The 26,983-nt window shown below is 35.0% G+C and overlaps 1 protein-coding gene across 1 annotated transcript in view; it reads left to right on the top strand.

Moving 5' to 3' along the window:
* Positions 1 to 26,983, top strand: part of PXDNL (peroxidasin like) — a 584,754-nt gene that overhangs the window by 171,698 nt on the left and 386,073 nt on the right. The window contains exon 2 of the mRNA XM_007487140.3: positions 20,453 to 20,524. Within this exon, the coding sequence (XP_007487202.2) occupies positions 20,453 to 20,524 (72 nt within the window). The remainder of the gene's footprint in view (positions 1 to 20,452; positions 20,525 to 26,983) is intronic.

Raw genomic sequence — 26,983 nt, 5'->3', positions numbered from 1 at the left:
GATAATGGATATAAAATATTTTGTGAATGTTAACACATTATATACATGTAGAGTATAGTTTTAATTGTTACCATATCTTTTGTACTTTATATTTCAAAGAAGGGCACTTGGTGATTGCCTTCATTAAGATGTAGATTTTTCAAATAGAGTATTTTCAAAAAATAATAGATATGGAAAAGGAAGGGATCTTAGAAGTCATGTAGATCAGCATCCCCTTTAAAAGCATGCAGAGTTAGTATATTTTGTGCACTATTTTTCTGTTTAAATGTAACTGAAAGATTCCCAAAAGTTTGTGTTTCTCAGTTTTCATCATGAAAAACCTGATTTTGACGAGAGGGAAAGACTGTGAATATATTTGAAAAAAGGTGCATAGCGATATAGACGGTACTATTCTAAAAGGTCTTCCCCCTGCCTTCCCCAGCATCATATATATTTGAAAAATCTTGGGTACTTTTGAAAGCCCCGTCTTTGTATGTCATCCTTAACAGTTAGAGTAATAAGTGAGACTGGTGAATAGAGAGATCTCTAATTCACATTCATTACCTCTGACATACAGTACATATTTCCCAACACTCAGACTAATCAGATATATGACTTCTATGCACAGAGCTGCAAGGTTACAGTGTCCAGATGCTGGAAAGTAACTGTGTTAGCTGACAGATTCATTATTCTTACACACTGACTATATTTTTCCTCCTCTAAAATTTTGTATATAAACTGAGGAGGATTAGAAATCAGAATTTTCTTGATGTAATAGATCTGATTTTAAAATTTCTTGTTAAGTAGTTTACATTTTGATTCTAAAAATAACATTGTTCAAATAGTTTTCTTATATATATGTACACACACACACACACACACACACACACACACACACACACACACACACATATATATATGGACCTCCTATAGACATGGCTTTCCTGTTCCAAAGGATAAGTTTCTAGTGTTTCTATAGCTAAGCTGATGGCTGAATTGGAGTTCAACTGTCAGAAAGTGATGACACTGACTCATTTGAGGAGTGAACTGGATAGAAACCAAAGTAATTTTTTTTTTTCAGAAAGAGAAATAGACTGTATAGGTGCCAGAAGCTGATAACATCTAACCAGTGAGGTGGCTAATGCTGCTTGTTGGCACAGCCTCTGTCTTGTCCTTAGATTCCTCAGGAGAACCGGCCAGTGTCTGCCTTCAACCATCACCTACTTTAGATGATTGATTCTGCAAGTGCCAAACCTAAGTAGATTAGGAAAGGCTTGAGTTGCTCCAGGAACTCAGAGCACCAATTCATAGATTGGAAGCCATAAAATCAGCGTTATTTAAGTGTGGAAGGGAAAGACCACTGAGTTTGAGACATAGATCTGGAGCATCTCTGCTACGTCAATGCCATTCAACTATTCCTATGACTTGGTTCCAAGATCCCTTAACCTTGTGGTCCAAATTCCCTGGATCTACCCTAGCTCTATTAAAATATAACACTCAAAGCATTGTACTCAAGTTATGGTAATATCAAAGCAAGTACAGTGTGTCTATTATCTGTCATTTTCTGGATATAATAGAGCTTTTCATTACATTATCATTTGGGGGATCCAACTTATTCTTTTAACTTACTTTGTGCCAACTAAAAAATTTGTATTTATCACTTATTTAGCCATGTTTCTCCCATCTTTTATTTTGATTTTTTTATGTGCATGATTAGGACTTTACATTTATATCTAGCCTTCAAAGTAGTTTTGAATCCTGGTTGTAGCACTCAGTTAATTAATTCAGTCAATTAATAATAATAATAATAAAATAATAAGTAACTAGCATTTATATATCACTTTAAGGTTTACAAAGCATTTTACAAATATCACATTTATCCTCACAACAACTACTAAAATAGGTTTTATCATCCCTATTTTCAGATGAAGAACTCGATGCAGACAACACTTAGTGACTTTTTCAGGGTCATAGCTAGTATGTATGTGAATCTGGATTTGAAATACAGACCTAGGACTCTACCCACATTCCACCTAGCCACCTCTAATTCTTTCTGCCAGCTTTATGTAATCCACTAATTTGATAATAATGTCATCTATGTCATCATCTAAGTCAATTATAACATTTTAAGTTTTGATTGGGCTAAGGAAAGAGCCATGTAATCTCTCCCTAAACACATTTCACCTAGTTTTCATTGGTTTATTTATTTATTAAATCCTTATGTTCTGTCTCAGAATCAATCCTGTATATTGGTTCCAAGGCAAAAGAGCAGTAAGGGCTAGGCAATGAAAGTTAAGTGACTTAACTAAGATCACACAGCCAGGGCATGTCTGAGGTCAGATTTGAAGACTTCCCCACTCTAGCCTGTAGCTATCAATCCATTGAGTCACCTACATGCCCCCTCATTGATTTATTGATAAACATATTTTGGTATTTTTTTAGTTAATTACAAATCCATCTATTATCCAGTTTCTTTTTTTCTGGTTTCCTCTCTCAGGATTACAAAGGGAATTTGAAGGAGAAAAAGAACAGCTCAAATTAATGAGTATTTAGCTTTGTAAAGTCTGTTGTAGACTTTTCCACATTTGAGCTTTCAAATAATCTCATGAGGTAGGTGGTATAGATATTGTTATCTACATTTTATAATAGATGAAGTGGAGGCCCAAGGGGCTTAAATAATTTTTCTTGTTTTCACAAAGGAATGAGATAATAGAATAGGGATTTGCAGTTCTTATGAAATGCAGATACTCATTTTTCAATCCCACTCTCCAAATATGAACAGCTTTTTGTTGAAATTTGACTAATTTTGACTAATTTTCATCTTCCATGATGTAATTGGTTGTTTTTGAAAATGTCATTGTTACATTTAACATATGTATAATACACAGAAACACACATATATATACACACAAATGTGATTCAAAACCCATTTAAACTTTAATTTCTAACTTAGTTTTTTAACTTCGTCTTTGCAAGATTTTTTCCCAATGTACACATATGAATTTTTGTTGATACATTATTTTTAACAACAATATTTTAGTTTCTGAATGCTTTGCAAATTGTAATGTCTTCATATTCTCATTATCTAATATCTTAAGGTACAATATAAACCAAGGGCAAAGTTAATAATAAATGATGGTATAAATTCATCTTTCAAAAAGCTATTGACAATTTATTTTGGGGATGTGGACTTTTTCCATTTCTGATTCCATTCTGATTTCAATTTCTGACACAATTGTTTCTTTTGAATAATATTGCTGACAACAAGCCGTACTATGAGTCAAGATTCTTAGCTCTGCCATTGTTGTTCACTTGTGTTCACACTTAATTTTCTCTTGAATCCATAGTTCCTTTGAAAGAATCTTCTAAAATTCCATGTTTGTTTTGTGAAAATTAGTTTAATTAAATGTAGACAATATGAAAGATGAGGAATAAATCCATTTATGTAGGAACATGCAGGTTGTACTATATCACAATATCCTGAGATAGATCACAGAACTTAAGTAGAGGCAAGATGTAAATATGAGGGCTGACATTTACCAGCTGTATAATCATGCTAAGTTGGAGTTTTAACCCTGAGATCCTTGATTCTGTAAGAGGTTTGGCCCTTTGGTTTTCTTGGTCCCAGTGGAAGAGAAGTGTTATATTAGGAAAGGGTGAGTAGAAAAGCTGTCCATTAGACTATAGGCTTTTGAGGGCACATATTTTATGTTTCTTTGTATCCTCAAAATTTAATAAAGTGTCTGGAACCTAGTGGGAGCTTGACAAATGCTTGTTGTCTTATACACAGGCAAACAGAACAGTCAAGAGAGAAGTCTCAATCAATAACTTGAAATGAAAGAAGATAGTATCATGGTATGCCTAGGTTGCATCATAGTGCATAGAGCACTAGATCAAGAAGACCTGGGTTTAAATTTGACTTTGGTCAGTTACTAGCTAACTGTATCGATGGGCAAGTCACTAAGTCCTCTTTGCCTCAGTTTCCTCATCTGTAAAATGATCAGGAGAAGAAAATGGCAAACTACTCCAGTGTCTTTGCTAAGAAAACCCCAATTAGGGTCGTGAAGTGAATGGTGCTGGTGGTGGGGAAGACAAGACTGAAAATAACTGAACAAAAACTTTGAGTATCAAATGAGACAGTATTTATAAAATGCTAATCACAGTGTCTAGCACACAGACACTTAATAAATCTTCCCATTGATAAACTCTGATTATTTTTAGTAATTCTGTTTTGAAAGGAAATAAATATGTGGTATAATTTTAAAGGATTTCCATAGGCTTACCTGTTTAAGGTTGGAAGGGACAAAAGAGATCATCTCGCCCGACTTCCTCAATTTTACAAATTAGGAAATTGAGATTGAGAGCAGTTAGTTTCTTGCCCAAGCTCAAACAGGTGGCAAGTGGCAGACTTGGGATTTAAGTCTTCTGATTTCATTCTCTGGGTTCTTGCCAGGACACTACATGGATTCAAGAATAATTAAAGTCAGTACATTGTTTGCATTTGAATGGTAAATTTCAGTTATTGTAAAAAAAAAAAAAAACCCAAAACAGCCCCCAAACCAGATTCAACTCATCCCTCTGGGTAGGGCAGATAAATGAGATTTTATTAAGTATCATTATTTATGAGTGGCTTAGATACAGCTAAAATGTTTTATTAGTTCTATGTGAGAGTGACTAGAGGGAAAATCCACATGACTTGCAGGTGTTCCCTGCCTTCAGGGCATTTATATCAAATTAAATATTTTCGTCTTTTTCTGGAGACTGAAAGGTTTGGACTTTGAAGAGAAGCTTACTCATTAGTGACATCTGCTGGAAGTCCTAAGGGTAGAAACTGAGGAAAATAGGATTGAGGGATGTTTCTTGATGACAACAATTTGTATAAAGAAATGTGAGCCTTTTTCAAACTTGCATTTGTTATCTTCTATCTGTATTCTGTGACCCAAATCCCAAGCAGGAGAGAGACTAGCTCTTCTCTTGTTTTGAGCCTGATTGTCACATTGGGAGATTCTAGTTTTGGGACATCTAGTCCGAAGATTCTAGTTTTGACTTTTTCACTAACCAGTTGTATAAATCTTTTTGTTTCTCCAGGACTCAGTTTCCTCACTTGTGAATGAGGATGTTGGGCTAGAATTAGACCGTTTCTAAAGTCCCTTCCCTCTTTAAAGTTAGTTCATTCTTCTCTCATCTTTAATTTTTTAAAAATCTACTCTAGACACTTGGCAGTTGTCACCCAACTTGTTCTTCCCTACTCTTTGAATTTATTCTTTCCCCCACCTCTGTGCCTGCCCAAGAATAACTTTTCCCTTAGAATTACTTCACTGCCTTGAATACTTAGCTCCTTTGCCACATTCTATAGGAAATCTTTTCAGGTGCCTTATCTATTACTGCTTTTCCCCTCCTCAAATCATCATATATATACTAACTTGTTTATCTACTATATCTCCTCCAGATACATGAAACCCTTTAAGGGCACAGACTGTTTCCTACTTTATATTTGTGTCCTCAGTACCTATTGTGAAGTAGTAGATGCTTTAGAAATGCTTGTTGCTTAAATTCACTGATGCCCTGGCACTGTGAGAAACTGATTACTTAATACATATTAAATAACCATGGCATTTGTGGAAAAAGCTCATGGTCTGCTCTCATTGATTCTTTACATTAATTTTAGAGCTGATTTCTTGCTATTCTGTGCATAGAATATAGAGTGAAGGCTTAAGGGATTTATATAGAATATCCAAAAATTGAAATAGCTGGACAGTACAACTTTTAGAGTGTGATTACATTACTTTATTCAAACTATTATAAATCCCAAAACCTATGTTCCATACTTGAATATAAATATAAAGGCATTTTTATAGTCTGAAATGAATTGTTTTTGATTTATCTGCATTGGTATCCTCTCTCCTTTAGTAAGGGAATTAAACTTCTGTCATATAGATTCAACTGACTTCAAAAAGTCTTATATGAAACAGAATTTATAAAACAAATTTGCTCAATAAACATGCATTGAACTCTGTACATAGCTTTAAGAAGGTGTTAACAGGGATTCAGTTATGGTCCCTCTGCACCAAGACAGCAGATTCTAGATGAGGAGATAAGCCAAAGAGTTAAGAAAATTTGTTAATATGTGACTAGATCTTGAATCAGTGGGAGATGTAATTGGTCCTGTAGAATTGAAAAGAAGGAAAAGAAGACCAGACAGCTTTAGGCCTTGAGGAAGAGCTTGGAAGTTTGGGGAAGGATTTTTATTAGTAATAGAATAGCACATTTTTGGAGAAGCTAGGGGTTGGTAGAACACCATGAACAACTCGTCTTATATAGAACTTTACAAAAATATTTCTTTTTAGTTATTATCATATTCTAAGATCTTGTTACAGTGATTATTAGTCAAGTATATATATATAAATTGATATCAGTGTTTATATAGACATTCATGTATATATTGCATCATACATTTTATTCATACATGTCTGTATACACAATTTATATATATTTCTTAGTTGTAAAAATAGAAAAATGAAACATCCCATTTTCATGTCAATGAATGTCGTACACCAGTGTTAACACTATGAGTAGAGAGACAGTCTGAAGTGTTTTGAAGAAAGAACAGCTGACTTGGTCAGCACTAAGGTTTGGGAAAAGCAAAGGCCACCATTGTGTTAAAAGGTGTCTGGACATTGTGGTTAAGGGCAGCATTAGACAACATATTTAAGGAAGAGTAAAGGTTGTTGACACTTTCCAGTAGATTAAGTATATTGGCTGTTTGGGGGGCCTCTGGGTAATTTGAGTCATTGACAGAGTTGGACTCAGGTGGGCCTGGGAAAGGTTTAAGAAGATTGCAGTCCTTACAAGGTCTGAATTTTCTATTGAGAAATTGCTCTGACATGGACCTATCGCTGTGCTCTTCCCTGGTGGGCTCCCAATCTGTAGGGAGCCAGCAGACATATGTCTGTGTGCTGTTTCCTTGGATGTCCGGTATTCCATGACTTCACTTGAAACTATCCCTGGGTGGCAAGCAATTGGTTTTCCAATAAGACCTAGTCTGTAATGAAGATGCCTTTCAAAGCCAGCTCTGTCTGCCTTTCTTAGGTTCTGCCTGTTCCATTGTCTTCCCTAAGGGGATGTTTGATAGACTAAACAGAATGGTACTATGGGCATATGGACATCTACCCACTTTCCTCTGTCATTCTAGAGTGCCCAGGGCAGGTGGTTCACAAGCAGAGGGAACAAGTGCAGAATTTTCAGACTCACACTAAAAAAAACAAAAACAAACAAACAAACAAAATCAGACTTGTCCAAGCTACTAATGTCTGCCTTACTCCTTCCCTACCTGAGGATATGATAGCATCATAGACTGTCTCTAAATGCCTCTGTCAGACATTGTCTCTTCTTTGTCAATGGGGACTAGCATTCAGGCAGCATTAATGTTTTACATGTATAATCTATATCAGATTGTTTATTATCTCAGGGAAGAGGAGCAGAGAGTGGAGGAAAGTGGAGAATTTGGAATTCTTAAAACAAAATTGTTTTTATATGTAATTGAGGAAGAAATAAAATACTATAAAAATAAAAGGAAGTCTTTTATATGACAGATCAGCTGACGGTAGCATTTGTGTTGAGGAAATTAGTAGAGATCACTGTAGAATGGACAGATAAAAGAAAATATTTCCTCGTTAGGGAGTTATTAGTACTTTCAGGGATGATTTAGGGCTATATGGGGAAATCCACATTATAAAATGTAATTATGTAGTATTATTGAAATAGAAGGGATACTTATTGTTATCTTCTATATACAAAATTTTCCAAATGAGAGCCTTCTTGGAATGGGGAGATAGGGAACTGCTGGAAATATTTCACAAAGGACAAAGTTAAGGCTTAAAACATTTATCAGTAATCCTACACCTTAAAATTTTGGTAGTCTGGATTGATAAAACTATTCATTTAAATGTATTGTTTAGTTGTTTCAGTCATTTCCAATTCTTTGTGACCCCATTTGGGATTTTCTTTGAGTAAAGATACTGGAGTGATTTGCTATTTCCTTCTATAGCTCATTTTATAGATGAGAAATTAAAGCAAACAGGTTTAAGTGATTTGTACAGGGTCACATAGCTAGTAAATGTCTGAGGCCAGATTTGAACTCAGGAAGATGAGCCTTTTTGACTCCAGGCCTGGCCCTCAATCCATTGCACCACTTAGCTGCCCTATTTAATTAAATAACTGTCAGTAAAATAGGAAGAAGGTACTTAATGTCCCCAGGCTTAGCAGCATTAAGAGGGTGAGAGAAAAAAGAAAAAAATCAATTTAATACTGTGGAAATAGTCAGAATAACAAGACTTAGCAGCCTCAAGAGTAAAAGAATGTAAGAAATGGAACACAACATTCCATAGAGCAAAAGAACTTGACTTACAACCAAGAGTAACATATCCAGCAAAACTGAGCATAATTATAAAAAGGTAAAACAAATGGATATTTAATGAACTAAAGGAGTTTCAAGTATTCCTGGGGAAAAACCAAGAACTCAGTACAAAATTTGATCTATAGGAAACATATAAAGGTAATGATGAAAGATTATTCATAAGTGACACAAAATGTAGAAATGTTTGACTATGATGTGGGAAAATGTTATCTAGGGCACTTTGGAAAGGCATTGTTGTATTTTGAAGGGCACTTTGAAGGCATGGAAAACTTGAGGTCAAGGTGAATGTAATGTAATGGACCAAAATGGTAGGGGAGAAAATCAGGAGGAGTTGGATTGAATGGCTATCTCATATAGAGGAGAAATAAGTGGAGGAACTTCCATGGAAAAGGGAAGAGGAAGTAGAGAGCTGGTAGTACTAGAACCCTATTCTCATAATATCTGGGATAAAGAACAACATACACAATTGAAAGGGTAAGAGCCTTATTTATGTACAGAGAAACAAGAGGGAAAGGGAAGGGTATAAGGAAAACACAGGAACAGAACAAGGGAGGGACCAAGTAAAAGAAAGCCCCTGAAAGGACTGAGGTACTAAGAGAAGGAAGAGTAGATTAAGAGAAAGGAAGGCAAGGGGATAAGAAAAGTGAGGGATACTAAGAAACCAGTACATGTCAAGAAATAGGGGGATAAGGTGAAGGCATAAGGGATCGATTCTTAGGATAAGAAAGGGATTTTTAGAATTAAACCCTTTTCAAGAAATAGAAGGACATGGTAAGGGGGAAAAGTAGGGACTTTTGGAAAGGTGGATAAAATAGGAACTAAAAGGAAAGAGAGGAAATACAAAGGAGGGACCTTTAGAAAAGTGAGACAGTCTGAAACTAAAAGGGCAAGAGGAGAGGATATGTGAAAATTTCTAAGGAGTGTGAATTGGAGAGATAGTGGACAGATGAAACTGGACATCTGAGAAGTGATAGAGAAAAAAGATAGAAAGTCAAAGATAAACTAGTGAAGAAAAATAGAATGGAGAGATATACAACTAGTAATTATGACATTGAATGTGACTAGAATGAACAACCAAAACATGAAGATGGATCAAAAACCAAAACCTGACAATATGTTGTTTACAAGAAACTCACTTGAAAATGAGAGGCACATATAAAGTAAAAGTAAAGGTCTGTCAAAGAATACACAGTTCCTCAGCCAATACAAAGAAGGCAGGGGTAGCAATCATGATTTATGACAAAGTTAAAACGAAAATAGATATAATCAAAAGAGATAAATAGCAAAACTATCTTATGTTAAAAGGTACCATAAATAATGAACCATTATGAATCCTAAATCTATATGTACCAAATGTTATAGTATCCAAATTTTATAAGGAAAAATTAAATGTTACAGATAACAAAAACAGATAATAAAACATCAATAGTGGGGGACTTTTAATCTTTCTTGCTCAGAACTAAATCAATCTAACAAAAAAATAAGAAAGGATTTAAAGAGGTGAACAGAATCTTAAGGAAGTTAAGTAGGATAGATATCTGGAGAGGGTAAAATGGGGAATAGAAAAAAAGTTTACCTTTTTCTCATTGGTACATGGAACCTTCACAAATACTGACCACTTATTAGGGCACAAAAATATTATAGTTAAATGTAGAAAAGCAGAAATATTAAATGCATCGTTTTCAGACCACAACACAGTAAAAATTGTATCTAATTAGGAACCATGGAAACAAAAATTAAAAACTAATTGGGGACTAAATAACTTAATTTTAAAGAATGAGTTAAAAAGAAATTATTGAAATAATAGATAATTTTATTTAAAAGAATGCTAATGAGACAACATACAAAAACCTATGTGATACAGCAAAATCAGAAGTTAGAAGAAAATTTATATTCCTAAATGCTTATAAAATTAAAAAAGATCAAATAATTAGAAATATAATTTAAAAACCTAGGAGAACAAATTAAAAATCTCTAACTAAACACAAAATTAGAAATCCTAAAAATTAAAGGTAAGATAAATAAAATTGAATATAAGAAAACCATTAGATTAATAAGTAATCCTAAAATTTGATTTATGAAAAAATAAACAAAATGGATAAGCCATTGGTTAATCTAATAAAAAATCAAAGGAGAAAGCTGAACTCTAGCATTAAAGATGTAAAGTATGAAAATGCCACCAAATAAAGATGAAATTAAAGCAATTATTAAGAGTTATTTTGCTCAATTATATGAAAGCAAATTTAACAATGAAAGAGAAATAGAATATTTACCAAAAGGGTGCCTAGACAATTATAGCAAGAAATAGAATAGAAATAGAATAGGTTTATTTAAACCTATTTTAGAAAAAGAAATAGAACAAGCCAAAGATGAACTTCCTAAGAAAAACATCAGACTAGATGGATTTACAAGTGAATCCTACCAAACTTTTTTTTTTCCTACCAAACATTTAAGGATTAACTAATTCCAAAATTAAACAAATAATTTTAAATAGCAGGTAAAGGAATTTTGTAAAAATTCCTTTTATGAAACAAACATAGTACTGTTACTGAAACAAAAAAAGGAAAAACATAGAAAGAAAATTATAGACCAATTTCAATAATGATCATGGATGCAAAAATCCTAAACAAAAGTTAGAAGAATACACCAATATGCCATAAAGATAATATATTGTGACCAAACAGGATTTATATCATGAGTATAGGATGGGTTGGCATAAAGAAAACTATCAACATAGTTGACAATATCAATGACAAAAGAAATAAAAACTGTAGGATTATATCAATAGATACAGAAAGAGCCTTTGACAAAATACAATATGAATCCCTAATAAAATCACTGGGGCACTTTGGTATAAGCGAATTTTTTTCTTAAAATGATATGGAACATCTACCTAAAATAATCAGCAAGTATTATCTGTAATGGTGAGAAGTGAGAATCCTTCTCAATAAGATTATGAGTGAAGCAAAATGCCTATTATTACCAATATTATTTAATATAAGAAATACTAACAATAGTGATAAGAAAAAAAATGAAGGAATCAAAATGGGAAAGGCAATAAAACTATATGTTTCTGCTGATGACATGACGGTATATGTGGAAAATCCTAGAAATTCAAAAAAAGTTAGTTGAAACTATCAACAATTTTATCAAAGAAGCAGGATATGAAATAAATCCACATATATCATCAGCATTTTTAGATATTACTGAAAGTCCTCTAAGAAGATACAAATATTCCATTTAAAGTAACTAAAAGTAAAATAAAATACCTGGGAGTATATCTGCCAAAACAAATGGACATTTTTTACACAAATAAAATCAGATCTAAATAATTAGAGAAATATTAATTGTTCATAGATGGGCAGAGTTCTCTCTCTCTATCTCTGTCTATAGCTATATATATAATTAAAATGACATCTTACCTAAAATTGTCTTCTCGTCCAATGATATCCTAATTATAGTACCAGACAATCATTTTATTTATTTATGGGAAAAAATAACAACATTCATTTGGAAGGATAAGGGACCAAGAATATCAAAGGAATTAATGAAAAAATGCAAAGGATTTGGTACCAGATTTTAAATTGTGTTTTGAAGCAGTAATTATTAAAACTTATCTGGTACAGACTGAAAAGTAGAAAGACAGATAAATGGAACAGAACAGACATACAATGAACAGAAGTGAAGGATTATAGTAATCTTGTATTTGACAGAATTCTAAATCCAAGATTTTGGGATAAGAAATCACTATTTGGTAAAAATTGCTGGGATAACCAGAAATTACTTTGACAGAAAATAGGTATAGACCAATATCTTGCCATTCACTAAGATAAGAACAAAATGGATATATGATCTAGATGTAAAAGGAGATACCATAACTAAATTAGAACAGGGGACATGTTAAATTTATGGGTAGAAAAGGGATTTGTGGGTCACAAGATGAGAAGAACTGTAATATGTAAAATGGATAATTTTGCATCCACTGCATTGGAAAGATTTTGTACAAATAAAAGAAATCCTGCCAAGATTAGAAGGAAAGCCAGGTCTGTTTCTCAAGGAGATCAGGGAAAAAGGAAAAGAACCCATATGCTCCAAAATATTTATAGCAGTTCTCTTTTGGTGGTAAGGAATTGGAAAATGAAGGGATGCCCATGAGTTGGGGAATGACTGAATAAAAATGTGATAGATGATAATGATGAATTCTACTGTGCCATAAGAAACAATGAACAGATTGATTACCAAAACAAACAAACAAACAAAAAAACTTCGAAAGAACTACATGAGATAATGAACAATAAAATGAGAAGAACCAGGAGAACATTATACACAATCACAGAATTAATACTGGAAGAATAAACTGTGAATGTTAATAGTTCAGAAAGGTGAAATATGAAAGACTTAATTTATATATATATACATATATATATATATATACATATATGTTTGCTGCCCTGATTATATCTTTTGTGATATGTGAAGGATGGGGATAGCCAGGGAGACTTGTGGCCTGGAATTATTATGTAGATATGAAGAAGAGAAAGCTAAACATACAGGAGATTTTTTTTATTTCATTTGTGTACTATCTTTTTTTCCCTTTACATATAGAACTTCTTGTTTAATTTGGTTTGGTTATTCCAAAATTTGGATTAAAAAAAGTAGAAAAAAAGAAAGAAAAAGGGCATTATTTGCTTATTAAGATTTGTCAACTTGCCCAGGGGTACAGGTAATAAATAACCTGTCAAGGGGAAGAAACCGTCCTTTGAAAGAAAAAGAAGTTGTTGGGTAAGAGAAAGTTTCACTTGTTGTCTATACTCTTGGAAATGTGCTCATGACCAGAACACAGGAGCAATTACACAGGCCCTGATTCATCCTGGATCTTTGGGAAACGACATGGTATATAGCAGTGGTGATGAATATATAGCCTGCAGGCTGCATGCGGTTTTTAACACTCAGAAATCTGACCTGAACCAGATTAAGATGCCTATCTGTTTTTAATGTGCTGATGTAATAATAAGAAAAGAAATCTATAAACACATATTGTTTTCCAAGTCAAATTTCAGTCAACAGGGATATTTATATATATATATATAGTTTAGGGAGCACCGTTTTTATTTAGTTCTACAACAATGGTATATAACTTAGTCATGAAGTGGTTTTACTTTCCAGAAGAAAACCATCTTGTAGCAAGTGGTAACAGTTAAAGGCAGTTCCATGAGAAAAAGCATAACCAGTGTGGTTTGTGATCAAGTGCTTTGTCTAGTCACACAGCCAGTAAATACAGGGAATACCAAGACAAGAGAGACTTAGTGGTATGGGACAACTGACACTAAGGAAAGAAACTAGTCAAAAACAGATGATTATAAAGATGTTGGCAACTGTCAGGTATTCCAAAGAGCAGAGAGGAAGGATGTCCATGGCCTTGCTTGGGGAACTTATTTCCCCTAGTTGTGTATAAGGTTAAATCATGTCACACTTCATAAAGAGGGGAAGGGAAACAAAGAGAAACTTAGAGGTTACTAGCTCTGTGACAGTGGGCAAGTCAATTAACCCTGTTTGCCTTAGTTTCCTCATCTGTAAAATGAGCCAGAGAAGGAAAGGGAAAACACTCCAGCATATTAACCAAGAAAACCCTAAATAGGGTAATAAAGACTCACATATGATTGAAAGTGACTCAACAACAACAACAACAACAACAACAACACATGACTGTTAGCTGTGTTACTGTTAGCATTGTTATTAAGGAACAGTCAGAACCATGGCTAGGGATAGCATTTAATGAGGTCAGCTCTAAGCCTAGAGGAAGACATAGAATAGCCTTTTGTGGCAGCATGCAAATGAATGTGATGTTGGCCAGGAAGTTTAAGTATTTCCTATGGAGAAATTCTGCTGCTGTGGATGTATATCTGTGTCCCTTTCACAGTGAATGGAGACAGCCACAGGAAGGGTGTGCCTCTCTGTTCCCTCCTTAGGTGTAGAGTGTGCTGTGGTAATATTTGCTACCATCCTTAGGTAGCAGGAGTTCAGTTTACATCAGGGGCCATATCTGTAGTCTTTTAGAGATAGCCCCAGCTGCATTTCTTAGCAGGGTATTTATTTCAAGACTCCACCCCATCCCCTCAAGGGCATGTTTGACAGTCCAGACATAAAAATCAATAATGCAGTGGCCAGCCTAAATAGTTTTTTGGAGTTCTTTCAATAGATTAGAGGCAGCATGGAAAGAGAAATTGCCTATAGGGGTAAAATTACTTAGAAAACAGCAAAATACAAATTTAGCATTCCCAGAAAGATGAAGTATGTATATGTTTAGAGGGAAAAATTTTTCCCTCTTAAGGGAAGAATTGAAAAATTTCCTCATTTTTGGTCAACGATAAAGGGAAAAGGGAATGTTCTGCTTCTCATGTTCACATAAAGGACAGTAGATTATCTGGACACTGGTCTGCAAGTAATCAAGGGTGTCTATATTAACAAGTGAATCATTTTGATTTTGGTTCATTTGGATAGATATTCTTAGGTTTTTCGCTAACCTTTGAAAAATGCTTCTGCATCTCTACCTATATTTGTAGCTCCTTGGAAGGGATTCTGAGTGAGAACAGACACTCAATTTGCATATCAATCATCTTGTAACTAAATAAGAATTAAGGACTTTGTCTTTTTGAAAATATATTTCAGGGCAATGTGAGACACCTTACTCTGATCAAGCTTCTTTTAGTCCCAGGAGGGAGTGGAGCTGTAAGAGAAATCCAAAACTTTCCAAAGTTTACTTCAGCTACAAAACATCACCAGTCTCAATGACCCTCACTAATTCACATTTTGGAGTCTACCACTTTTCTTGAAAACCATCCCGATGAGCTTAGCACCACCCCAGCAATTTCCTTTAAAGCAGGGCAGAATACATTATCACTGGGGTGAATATGGTGCTTCTCAGGTCTCTTTTCAGTAAATTAGTATAAGTACAATGATTAGTCACTACATCTGGTGGTTAAATAAATATTTTGTGTTGCTAATATTAGTGACAGGTTAAGTTGAAAGTCAATTGTTGAAGAAACAAATTATGGAAATATTTCGTTAAGGAGTTGCTGAACATATAAACACTTGTAGGTTTTTAGGGATAAATTTCAGTATATCTAAGTGATCTTTTGAATATGCTCCTCCCTTCAGCACTGAGCAGTTTTTTGCTTACTTAATGTTTATTCAATGAATAAATAAAACAGGAAAAAATGTCTTTTATATCTTGAAGTTGGAAGCTTATCTTTTAGATGAGACAACATTTTGCTTTAGAGGTGTGTGTGGTGGCACCCGCATAATTTAGATACTTTCTTTTTAGAATCCAGTATAGTAAACCAAAATATGACACATGATATTTAGGCAGACCTCAGGGTTTCTGCTTAACTAGGAGGCACAGTCACAGCTCTTTCATGCCTTCCATATGCCAAGTATTGGGGGGAAGCCCTGGGAATACAAAGAAAAAATGAAACAATGACTGCCCTAAGCAAATGTACAGTCTATTGGGAGAGACAGTGTATGCATCAATAAGTAAATGCAAGATAATTTTGGAAGAGACAGCACTAGCAGCTGAGTTCAGGAAATCCTTCATGTAGAAGGCAGCACTGGATTTAAGGTTTTAAGGAAATTAAGGGTCCTCAGAGTCAGGGTAAAGGCTGGAAGTCATTCTAGGCATGGAAGATAGACTGAGTAAAGATGCAAATATGAGAGAGAAAGTGTAGTGTATATGATCTATAGAAATTGTTAACATACAATAAATCTGGAAAGGTAAGTTGAATCTAATTTTTTAAAGGCTATAAAACCCAGAAGACTTTGCATGTGAACTTAGAGGTCATAGAGTACCACTAGAGTTTGAGTAAGGAAATGGCATGGGCAGACTTGTGCATTAGGAATATTTAGGCTATTGTCAGAGTCCAGATAAGAGATAATGAGATCCTGAACTTAGGGAGGTAACCATGTGGGAAAAGGGAATGAATGTGATATATATTACAGAGGCAGAATCATTGAGATTTGATAACTGATCTTGATATTCATGGTGAAGAGGGAGACTGAAAAGTTCAAGGAAATTTAGATATTTCATATTAGAAATGTGACTAGAAAATTCTAGTAACTAGGGTGACTAGAAAGGTAGCAGTGCCCTCAACAGAAATAGAAACTTTTGTAATGGGTGGATTTGGGGGGAAAGATAATATAATTCTTGTTTAGACTTGTTGAATTTGAATTGCTTCTAGAACATCTAGTTCAAAATGCCCAATAAGTAATTGGTGATTTGAGACTAGAATTCAAGAGAAGGCAAAGGCTAGATTTAGAAATCTGGAAGTCATCTCCATGAAGATGATATGAAACTTTGAGAACTGATGAGTGCACCATGTGAAAGAATATGGAAAGAAAATGGTAGATGGAAAAAAAAAGACAGCGGTTGCTAATTTCACAGAGGAGATTAAGTTAGTTAGGTGGGAGGTTAACAAAGAGAGCAGTGTCACAAAAATCTAAAGTTATGGATGCTACATAATTGAAATGTTTCATGAACTTTCGATGAAGTTACTGTATTTATTCTTAGTTTTACATAAGTGTTTCACTAAGTCACAAGAGACCTCTAATGACAGGGGGAATGATCTATAAGTGTTCATAATATAAAGAAGATGAAAGGTACAAATATAAATGATGTAAATGTAAAGAAGAATAAGAATTGAGGAAAGGCTCTTGAATTTGACAATTGAGAGATTGATAAGTTTGGAGAGAACAGAAGACCCTGAAGTTTTGAACCAGGGTGATTAGGAGGATGGTACCATTTATAGAAGCTGAAAAATCAGAAATTGTAGTAGGTTATGGGAGGAAGAGGAAAAGGAGTAGTGAAAGCAGAGATAATGTATTAGGTTGTGCACTTTTGGAGTATGGGAAGACATTTAGAAGGAAAAGGTCAACAGATAATTGGAAATCCAAGATTGAAGTTTAGAGTGGAAGTGTATTTGGGAGAACTGTCTAGATCAAAATGATCATTTAAATTGTAGGGGAGTGGTAAATAAAATTGCCAAGAGAGGGGATCTGTAAAAATAGGAAGGAAGGATGATGTAGTACCTTGAGTTATGCCTGCATTTAGGGACTAGGATGAAGAAGAGGAGCCATTGAATATAATATAGACAGAATTGTTATTGTAAAGGGAGTATCAGAGGAGTATAATGTCAAGAATAAATGAATGGTATGGTATGCAATGTTGCAAGGAATATGACAGCTGAGAAAAGGTCATTGGATTTGGCATTTGGAATGTCATTGACTTTGAAGAAAGCGACTTCAGAGGCTTTCACAGGCAAAAATCTGACTGAGTGATTAGAAGAGAGTGGGAAGTAAGAAATGAAAGTAATGAATGTAGTCTATGCACTGAAGTAGAGAAATCAGATAGTGTGGTAACCTGAGGGAGTAACAGAAGTGAGAAAAGTTAGAGAGAATTAAGTACACTCAGAGGCATAGGAGAAGGAGCAAGAGAGATTGATAATGAAATACAGAATAGGGATAACTGATGGAACAGGGAAATAGGTATTTATTATTAGAGAATCACAGAATTTCACAGTGTGATGGGACCTCAGAGAGAAACCTCTAGCTGAATAGGAATATCCTCTATATCATCCTTAAAAAATTACCATACAGTTTCTAGTTGCATATCATCAGTGAAGGTGAACCAAATACCTCCCTAGGAATCTTACTACTATTACTAATAACTGACATTTATATAGGTCTCAGAGTTTCAAAGTGGTATAATCCATAATCATATTTGATACTTTTGGAAAGCTCCAGAGGTTGGGATGTTTTCCCTTGTAACAAGCTTAAATCTTCTTCAACTGCATAGTTTCCTTTTGAGATTCTTGAGCTTTCAATGTCTTTCCTAAAATGTTGTTCTCCAAACTGAAATTCATCCTCCAAATGTATTTTGAATGAGGATCAGTGGAAGAGTAAAGTGGGACTCTATAAGATAATGTGTTTTATTAAGCACTCACTATGTGCCATGCATTGGCTGTGCCAAGCACTAGAGATACAAAGAAAAGGCTGAAAAACAGTCCCTGGCCTTGATTAATGTAGCTTACATACATATTAAAGTAGATTGCATTCATGGTTTTTGGGGGGCTGTGACATGAGTTGTTACTCTGTTGATTCATATTGAGCTTGATGTCCATTGATACCCAGGTATCACTCACAAAAACACTCCTCTAATAAGAATTTTATATTTATCCCTATAACATTACATATTTTATATTTGATACAATATTCTAGACCAGTATTGGTGAAGTATTGGCACACATGCCAAACCTGGCATGGGAGAGTTGCTCTGTTCTCCCTCTTCCCAGTGACTGAGGACATTTTTTGCATGCTTTGCCCCTTGGTCTAGCCACCCAAAGCAAACAATTCCTCCCTCCACTCCCAGATAATGGAGGGGGCTCACAGACAGCTTGAATCTGCCCTCTGGGCACTCAAACTTGAAAACCTTCACCCATGCTGTTCTATACTCGAAAGATCTTTTTGGATCCTGACTCATCGTACAAGTTGTCAGTTATCTCACTTAGAAATTTCTTCTTTATATTTAATAAATATTCCACTTATCCTTTTATCCAAGTCATCGATAAATATATTCAACAGAACGGGGTCAAGCAGTTTCTAGTATACTCCACTGAAGAAATTCCTCCAATTTAATATTGAATTATTAATGCCTATCCCCTGGCTTTAATCATTCAATCAGTCATGAGCCTACCTCTCTATTCTATAATTTAGCCCACATCCCTACATCTTACACACAAGGCTACCATTAGAAATATTGTCAGAATTCTGAAACCCAACTACACTGTGTCAGTAATGATAGCGAAAATGAAAACTATGCTTCTGGAAGACAGACTCGAGAGGCAGGGATGAAGGGAGAAGAGTGGAATGGAGAAGGAGCTCACTCCAACCTTCTGTCTGGTAGCTTCCTTTTTTAACTAATTATCCTTTTAAACTAGCAGCTAAGATTTTTTGTTTCTATGGAACTGAAGAACTTCATGTGCTGTGAGAGCCCTCTAAATTCTGCACCCTGAGACAAAGTCCAATCGCCCAATTCTGGTTATAACTCTGTCTATAGCATGTCACTAACTCACTTGTATTGTAGCACTATTAAAAAGGAAATGAGATTAGTATGATACAGTCTGCTTTTGATGGAGCCATGCTTCTTTTATAGTAAATTCATGTTAATTAATACATTTTTCTCATATTACTTGCTTTGGATTAGTTTCTGCTCAGAGGCCCATTGATTAAACAGGGTTTTAAGAAAATTACTACAAACAAAATACATTATGTCAATAATTGACTTAATTATTCACTTTAGCAGTGGCTATCTGGCCTACACAGACTATGTTAACTGATGAAAAAGCTTGTGATAAATTGTACCAATTATTATTGTGTTGTAGTTATTAAGGAAACAGCAGGTCTTTGCCACATTAATTTGAATTTGCATAATGTCAGTACTTAGGTGTTACTGTAGGTGTCCTGTTAGGAACATAGCATTAGGTAGATGATTTACACCTCCCCCCCCCCCAAAAAAAAGACTGGAAGCATAAAAGGAGCTAAGATACAATTGTATAATAGCACTGGCAAAGGCGTAGCCTCTGGGTATTAGAGAACAATGGGACTTCTGGTTGAAGATTTTGACTGAACAAACATGGAAATTTTCTTTGTTTGCTTTTAAACCCTTACCTTCCATCTTGGAATCAATACTGTGTATGGGTTCCAAGCCAAAAAGGTAATAAGGGCTAGGGAATGGGGGTTAAGTGACTTGCCCAGGGTCACACAGCTGGGAAGTGTCTGAGGTCAGATTTGAACCTAGGACCTCCCATCTCTAGGCCTAGCTCTCAATCTGCTGAGCTACCCAGCTGCCCCCACAAACATGGAAACTTTGGATGAGGTTTGTGAGGTAAAAGAAGACCAAAGGGGACAATTTTAATATTAAAAGATTGAAAATCTTAAAGCACTTGAAAGGAATGATGACATTAGAATTAATATGTTATTATCCTTTTTCTCCCCATTTGTTTCTAGGGATTTGAGGTTTAACAGAATACAAGAAATTCCAACTGGTTCTTTTAAGAAACTCAAGAATTTGAACACCTTGTAAGTATTGATGGCTTATCAATAGAATTTTTTGTGTGGATAGTGTTTGTTAGACTCATGTAGCTATATTAATATCAGTTTGTTTGGTACATTATATATATTTGTACATTATAAAAGATTTATTATCATTTTCTACAAGGGATCCTTGATTCCATGTGAAAAATATATTTATTGAGAAAGGAAAATCTTATTTGAGGTTTAAAAGGGCCTTTTAAGGTTTCAGCTTTCCATGGGAAATTAACTTTGCCAATAATGAGAAACAAAGTTAATACAGGCTAATGGAAGATATGGGGAGAGATGTTGGCAGCAGGATGACAGCAAAACTCTGCTCTTTTGTATCTGGATGGGGAAATAGCTAGACTAGAGCCCGATTTTTTCAGGAGGAGGAGGTATTTCTGAGTCATCAGTCAGAGGGAAGACCCAGATAAAAGGAAGCCAGAAAGGAAGCCTGAGAAGAAACTTCTTTCCCCCACCCCCTTCACCAGGTAGTTTACCACTACACTACATTTAGGGGTCTTAGAAACTACAAAATGGACAAAGAAACTGAAACTTAAAGGAGCAATGGGTACAATTTGAGTAAGGAAGTACTGCCTGATCTTGTCCTACCCTCGATTTGGGAATCTGAATTTCCTTTATAGCCTGGCTGGGAATTGGTGGGTAGTGAAATGGTGTGTGACCAAAGTATGGAGTTCTATACTCTTAAAAGACAGTGTTTGTTCTTGCTTTCTGGTAATTAGAGGGCTCATCAGGTCACCCCTGTGAACTTCTGACTGATGTAGTCCACTAGTCTTCTTTGTCTCTCAGATAACCAGTCCTCCTAAGCCAAAAACACAGAGGACAAAGATTAATTGGTTAATGCTTGAAACTCATTTGTTGAATAATTAATGGTTTGTAGGGGCAGTGGCCTAGGACATTTCCTAGATATGTGACCCTAAGAAAGTCACTTAACCCCCATTGCCTAACTCTTACCACTCTTCTGTCTTGGCATCAATACACAGTATTAATTCTAAGATGGAAGATAGCAGTTTAAAAAAATTAATGGTTTGTTTTTAAACCATTAGAAACTATTCTCTAATTCTGGGACAATCCAATTTTCATTTCTTACATGTCTTTGTTAACCACCCTGCTCCAGGAAAAAGTGATGTCCTTCCTCCCTTCATCCCTTCCTCCCTTCCTCCCTCCCTCCCTCTCTCCTTCCTTCCTTCGTTCCTTCGTTCCTTCCTTCCTTCCTTCCTTCCTCCCTATATTTTCCTATTTTTTATGATAGCAAATCTTATTCTTAAATATAATTGTAAACATATAAACATAAGAAAAGGGGATATAATTGTATTATGAATCAATACCTCTTCTAGGCCCCATTGATATACTTTGATATGACTGAGGAGGGAGACAAAGAGGGGAAAGATCTAACTGAAATGGTTTTCAGTGTTATACTGGTCCAAAATTTCATTTTATAAAGGAAGAAACTAAGGTGAAGTGACCATGTATACTTAAAAGTATATATACTAGAAATCATTGAGACTTCTGATTATGATTTTCGTTTCTGCACTATAAACTGTGACTTTTCCTTTCTGAGTTAGGGTCCCAGCTAAGTTACATGATTTTCTGTTATCTTAAGGGTAAGGTAACCTCCCTTATGGTTATCTTGAGAGGAACAGTTAGAAGATTTCAAATGTCCTTTATATCATTCACCTTCTAGGATTATAGAATCTATTGTGGTTCTCTTTTAACTGTCTCTGTTATGACAGGGCTATAATTATAGGATCAGGGAAACTTTTCTCTAAAATCAAAAGATAAAGAAAAAATATCTCATACTAAATGCAGGTTTTTTTTTTACCCTTGGTTCCATTAATTTAAAAATAAAATATCTTTATAACCGTATTTAAAAATAATCACATTCTTTTGTAATGCTACATTTTATTTTTACATTTAAAAACAGTATTTAAGAAGAGATCTCAAGGTTTTACCAGACTACCAAAGGGGTCCATGATATAGAAAACACAAGAAAGTCTACTTTAAGTGAAAAGGAATATTACTTTTCAATTAAACTATCTTTGATATTGCTTTCCCATTGTAATTATCTTGGATATCATGCCAGTATATGCTATATCATCACAAATGAATGTAAAGTGATGATATAATTGATATAATAGAAATGTCTAACTGCACTTCTTGTTTCAAGGATCTATGATCTCCTTGAGCTGGGTATAACCTTTTCGGATACAACTCCCTTTGCCTTAGTAGACAGTTGAATGAGGTTCTGTAATGTAAAAAAATGTAAGAAAAATCCTTTTATCAGCTGGTGTTTGGGTGGTGAGAATTTCTCAATTGAGGTAAGGCTGAGACCATCCATCCCCATCTCCAGGCTTCTATTTAAGGACTTTTCAATTTGATAAGCCTTCTAGAGTTTATGTAGCCCAAACACAATCCTCATGGACCACTCCCATGTCACAAAGAAATACGAGAAGAGTTTTAGTGAAAATAGAAATTAATCCTTGAAATAGTCATAGAAATTTGGTACCTGAATATTAAAGATAAGAATTTATCATATTTCGGTTCAAGTAGACCAGCTATAGAAACTTCACTTCCTCCTTTTAGCTCTAAAGGCCATTTTTTTTTTTACAGAAAAATGACATCAAAACAGTGCTAGAACATAGAGAGGGAGGAGGGAATAGAAAACAGTGATTATTGCTGAAAAGGAATATGATTTTGGGAGGACAGAATCTGGGTTTCCTGAAATAGCGTATGACAAGATGAGTAAGTGGAAGCTTGTGAATGGCCTTGAAAATGGTCTATTTGGGTAAGAATTATGCCTGGTGAGAAGAAAAACTGTCCTCATGCAAACAACTACTTATAATATTCTTGATGCATGCTTGGCGAATATCAAAGCACACCTTTTTCCAAGGCAAAAGTATTATTCCTAAGTTTCTCCCTCACTTTCTTTCTTTTCTTTTTTTCCTCCCTCTCTCCAGCTTCTTGTCTATTTCTCTTTTGTTTCTGTCTTTTTCTCTCCCTCCCTTATTTCTCCCTATTTAAATATTATATGCTAGTACATTGTATATAGTTAGTATTTCTAAAAATTAATTAGGAACGAATGTGTAGTATATGCAGCCTTACCTATCTCTGTTATTTTATTCTTTTAAATATTGGGGTATTAGGTATTCAGTTAACCCTAGTCTTTACAAATTAAATGCATTATTAAAAAGTTTACAGTAAAATAGATTTTTGTTTATACAATATTTTCCTGTTGTTTTCCATAATAGAAAAAGTGATAAGTTTTGATAGGAATAAAGGACTGACATAGTATAAATTCACAGTTAATTCAGTAAACCCTCTGAAATTATGCATGAATCTAAAGGGAAACTGAACTTTCTATTGAAATGTCAATAAAATACTCAAACTAGTAATAATACCCATTTCCATATTCAAAATAAAGCAATGAATTCATAAAGGATCTGGGATTTAATAGGTAACAAAGGAATTCCATCTATTAACAAAGGTCTACTGTAGATGACCTAGTAGGTGAAAGTTGCGAATTTAGAGATTAAGTGACTTGCCCATGATCCCACAGCTAAGTGTCAGAGGTGGGATTTGACTCCAACTTTTCATGCCACTGAATAAAAGTCTTAACAGAATCAGACCTTGATGAAGCCTGAATTAATCAGCTGAATCCAATGTAACAGTTCTAACTTGACATCATCTGTGCACACATACTTGACCTTTTCCCATCATTTAAATCTATTCTCTCTGTCTATCATATCCCAGTTTCATAGATTGTAACTCTGAGGGGAAGGACCATGGCTTATTTAAATTAGATCTCTCTGGAATTGAATTTTAAATGTATCACACTGAATATTATAGGGAGTTGTATATACTCTCACAGACCCAAAGAACTCCTCTAGTTTAGATCAGTACTTGCTCTGAAACTGAACCTCTTACAGTCACCTGAGACATTGAGAAATAGAATAATTTACTCAGAGGGTCAGTCAGCCAGGACAAGTCCAGCTTTATCTATCATTTAACATTGCCAACTATGTGACTTCCAGTGAACCTTCTGTAGGATTTAAATTAATGTCCAATACTTCAAGTATAATTTTTTATAAAGTTTATTATCTGACAAAATAGAACCATCTGACTAAGTTTTCTACCCACTCAAAAATTCCCAGTCCACCAAAGCTGGGACAGGAAGGAAAGAGATGTAGACAGGGAACTCCACCCAATTTACATCCTGTCTATGTCAGCACGTAAGAACAGGAAGTGAGTAGGGTGCTGGGAATTGTAGTTTTTAGGGTAACAGATTCAAATTACACAGTCCCAACTCTATAGGTTCTATGACTTTTCTGTGACAGTCATCACTGAGGGCAGCTGGATGGCTCAGTGGATAGAGAGCCAAGCCTGGAGTTGGAAGATTCTAGATTCAAATCGGGCCTCAGACACTTCCTAGCTCTGTGAGCCTGGGAAAGTCACTTTGCCTAGCCCTTGCTGTTCTCTAGACTTAGAACTGATATTAAGTCAGAAGATAAGGGTTTAAGAAAAGTCATCATTGGCAATATTTTTTAAAATGTATGGCCAGAAGAACAAGGCACCTTAGTATGGGGCAATCAGTACACCTAAATTCTGCCTGTGTGATGTTAGGTATTTTTAATTAATTATAAATAATAATAATAATAATTGCTAGCATTTAGACATAGCTTTTTAAGGTTTGCAAAGCATTTCACCTTTATTAACTCATTTGATCTTCACAATCCTCTGAGGTAGGTGCTGTGGTCTTGGGTTAATCAACTCATATCTCTGGTCTTTGGTTTTCCTTTCTATAAAATGGGGGGAATTGGATTATATTATCTTTAAGTTCCTTCTGGGTCTAAAATACTATGACTATTCACACCAAAGAGATGATAAAGATACATTGCTATAGAAAAAAAAAAGCTGATTTCCTTATCCAATTTTTAGGAACGAAAGAAGTAACATTAATAGAGCTGAGAGAGAAAAAGAGAGAGAGAGAAAGTTTGGGAGAAAGAGAGAGAGAGAGAGAGAGAGAGAGAGAGAGAGAGAGAGAGAGAGAGAGAGAGAGAGAGAGAGAGAGAGAGAGAGAGAGAGAGAGAGGGGAGGGGGATCAGAGTGTGTGGGTGGTTGGTGGTGTTGAAGAGTTCTGTGCCAGGTACTGTGAGCAAAATTCAAGTTCAAGAGGCAGTTTCCTGATCCAACAAGAAACAACATTGGTTTGTACCTTGGCTTCCTCTGCTGCATTTTCTCTAGACTTCCTTTTTAGAATGATTTGAGTTTCTTCTTATTAGTCTATGAGTTTTTCTCCTTTAAAAAAGACATTTCTATGGATTTAGAAGCCTTGTCTAGTTTTCTTCCCTCTCTTCTCCTTTTTTTCCTTTCCTCCATATCTCTCCCACCTCTTCCTTCTCTTCCCTTCTCTCTGCTTATTTAACCTCCAATAATTTTTTGAAGGTAATATCATAGTGAACTTATACTTATTTTTATTTTCTATTCCTAGCTTCACTAGCTTGCTTTAATGCTTAACTCAAATTCCACTATTTATAAAAGGTCTTTCTTGCTTATCCCCCAACCCCTACCCAACGATTTCTAGGGCCTTCCCTCCTGTTATTACCATCTTTTTATCCTGATTACCTGTATGAACATAGTTGTTTTCATTTTGCCTCTCCCATTATAATGGGAGCTCCTTGGGGTCAGTGATTATTTTTGTTTTGCTTTGTATCTCTCAATATTTCAATATTTACCATGGTGCCCGGCATGTACTAAGCATTTAAATGGTTATTTCTTGACTTCATATGACTATGTGGCTTAATTTTTGAGTAAAAAGAGGGAGAAAATGAAGTCTGGGTAGAGGGAGAATTTGTCCTACCAGGTGAAGTCTCACTTATTACAACATGAAATTCTCACCCACTTGCAGTGCATTTGCACTACCTAAACCATATTTGAGACACATTCAGGCTTCTTGGTTGTCAAACTTTAACAAAGCCCTTAAAAGTTGGACTTTTCAAATGCATATACAATATAACAATAAGAGTAGAAATAATTGTCAACTTGTGCATTTAAGAGTAGGAATATATTTTTATTTGAGGTGAAGCAGTATAGTATATTGAAAAAAGAGAATTGTACTTGGAATTGGAAAACTTGAGTTCTAGGTCTCACTCTATTTACTAACTGTGTAACCTGGGGCATAGGAAGTGGGAAGTGAGGAGAAGAAGGGAATATGCTTCTATTAAGTGTCTACTATGTACCAGGCACTGTGCTAAGCACTTTACACATATTGTCTTATTTGGTCCTCACAACAGTCTCAGAAGGTTTTATTGTTGTTCAGTCCTGTCAGGGTCTTTGTGACTCCAGTTGGGATTTTCTTGGCAATGACACTGGAGTGGTTTGCCAGATGAGGAAACTGAGGCAAATGAGGTTAAGTGATTTGCACAGGGTTATACAGTTAGTATCTAA

This window comes from Monodelphis domestica, chromosome 3 (genome assembly GCF_027887165.1).
Source record: "Monodelphis domestica isolate mMonDom1 chromosome 3, mMonDom1.pri, whole genome shotgun sequence".
Classification (NCBI taxonomy): Eukaryota; Metazoa; Chordata; class Mammalia; order Didelphimorphia; family Didelphidae; genus Monodelphis; species Monodelphis domestica.
The sequence above is the reverse complement of the archived record's forward strand: the minus strand, read 5'-3'. Positions and strand labels throughout refer to the sequence as shown.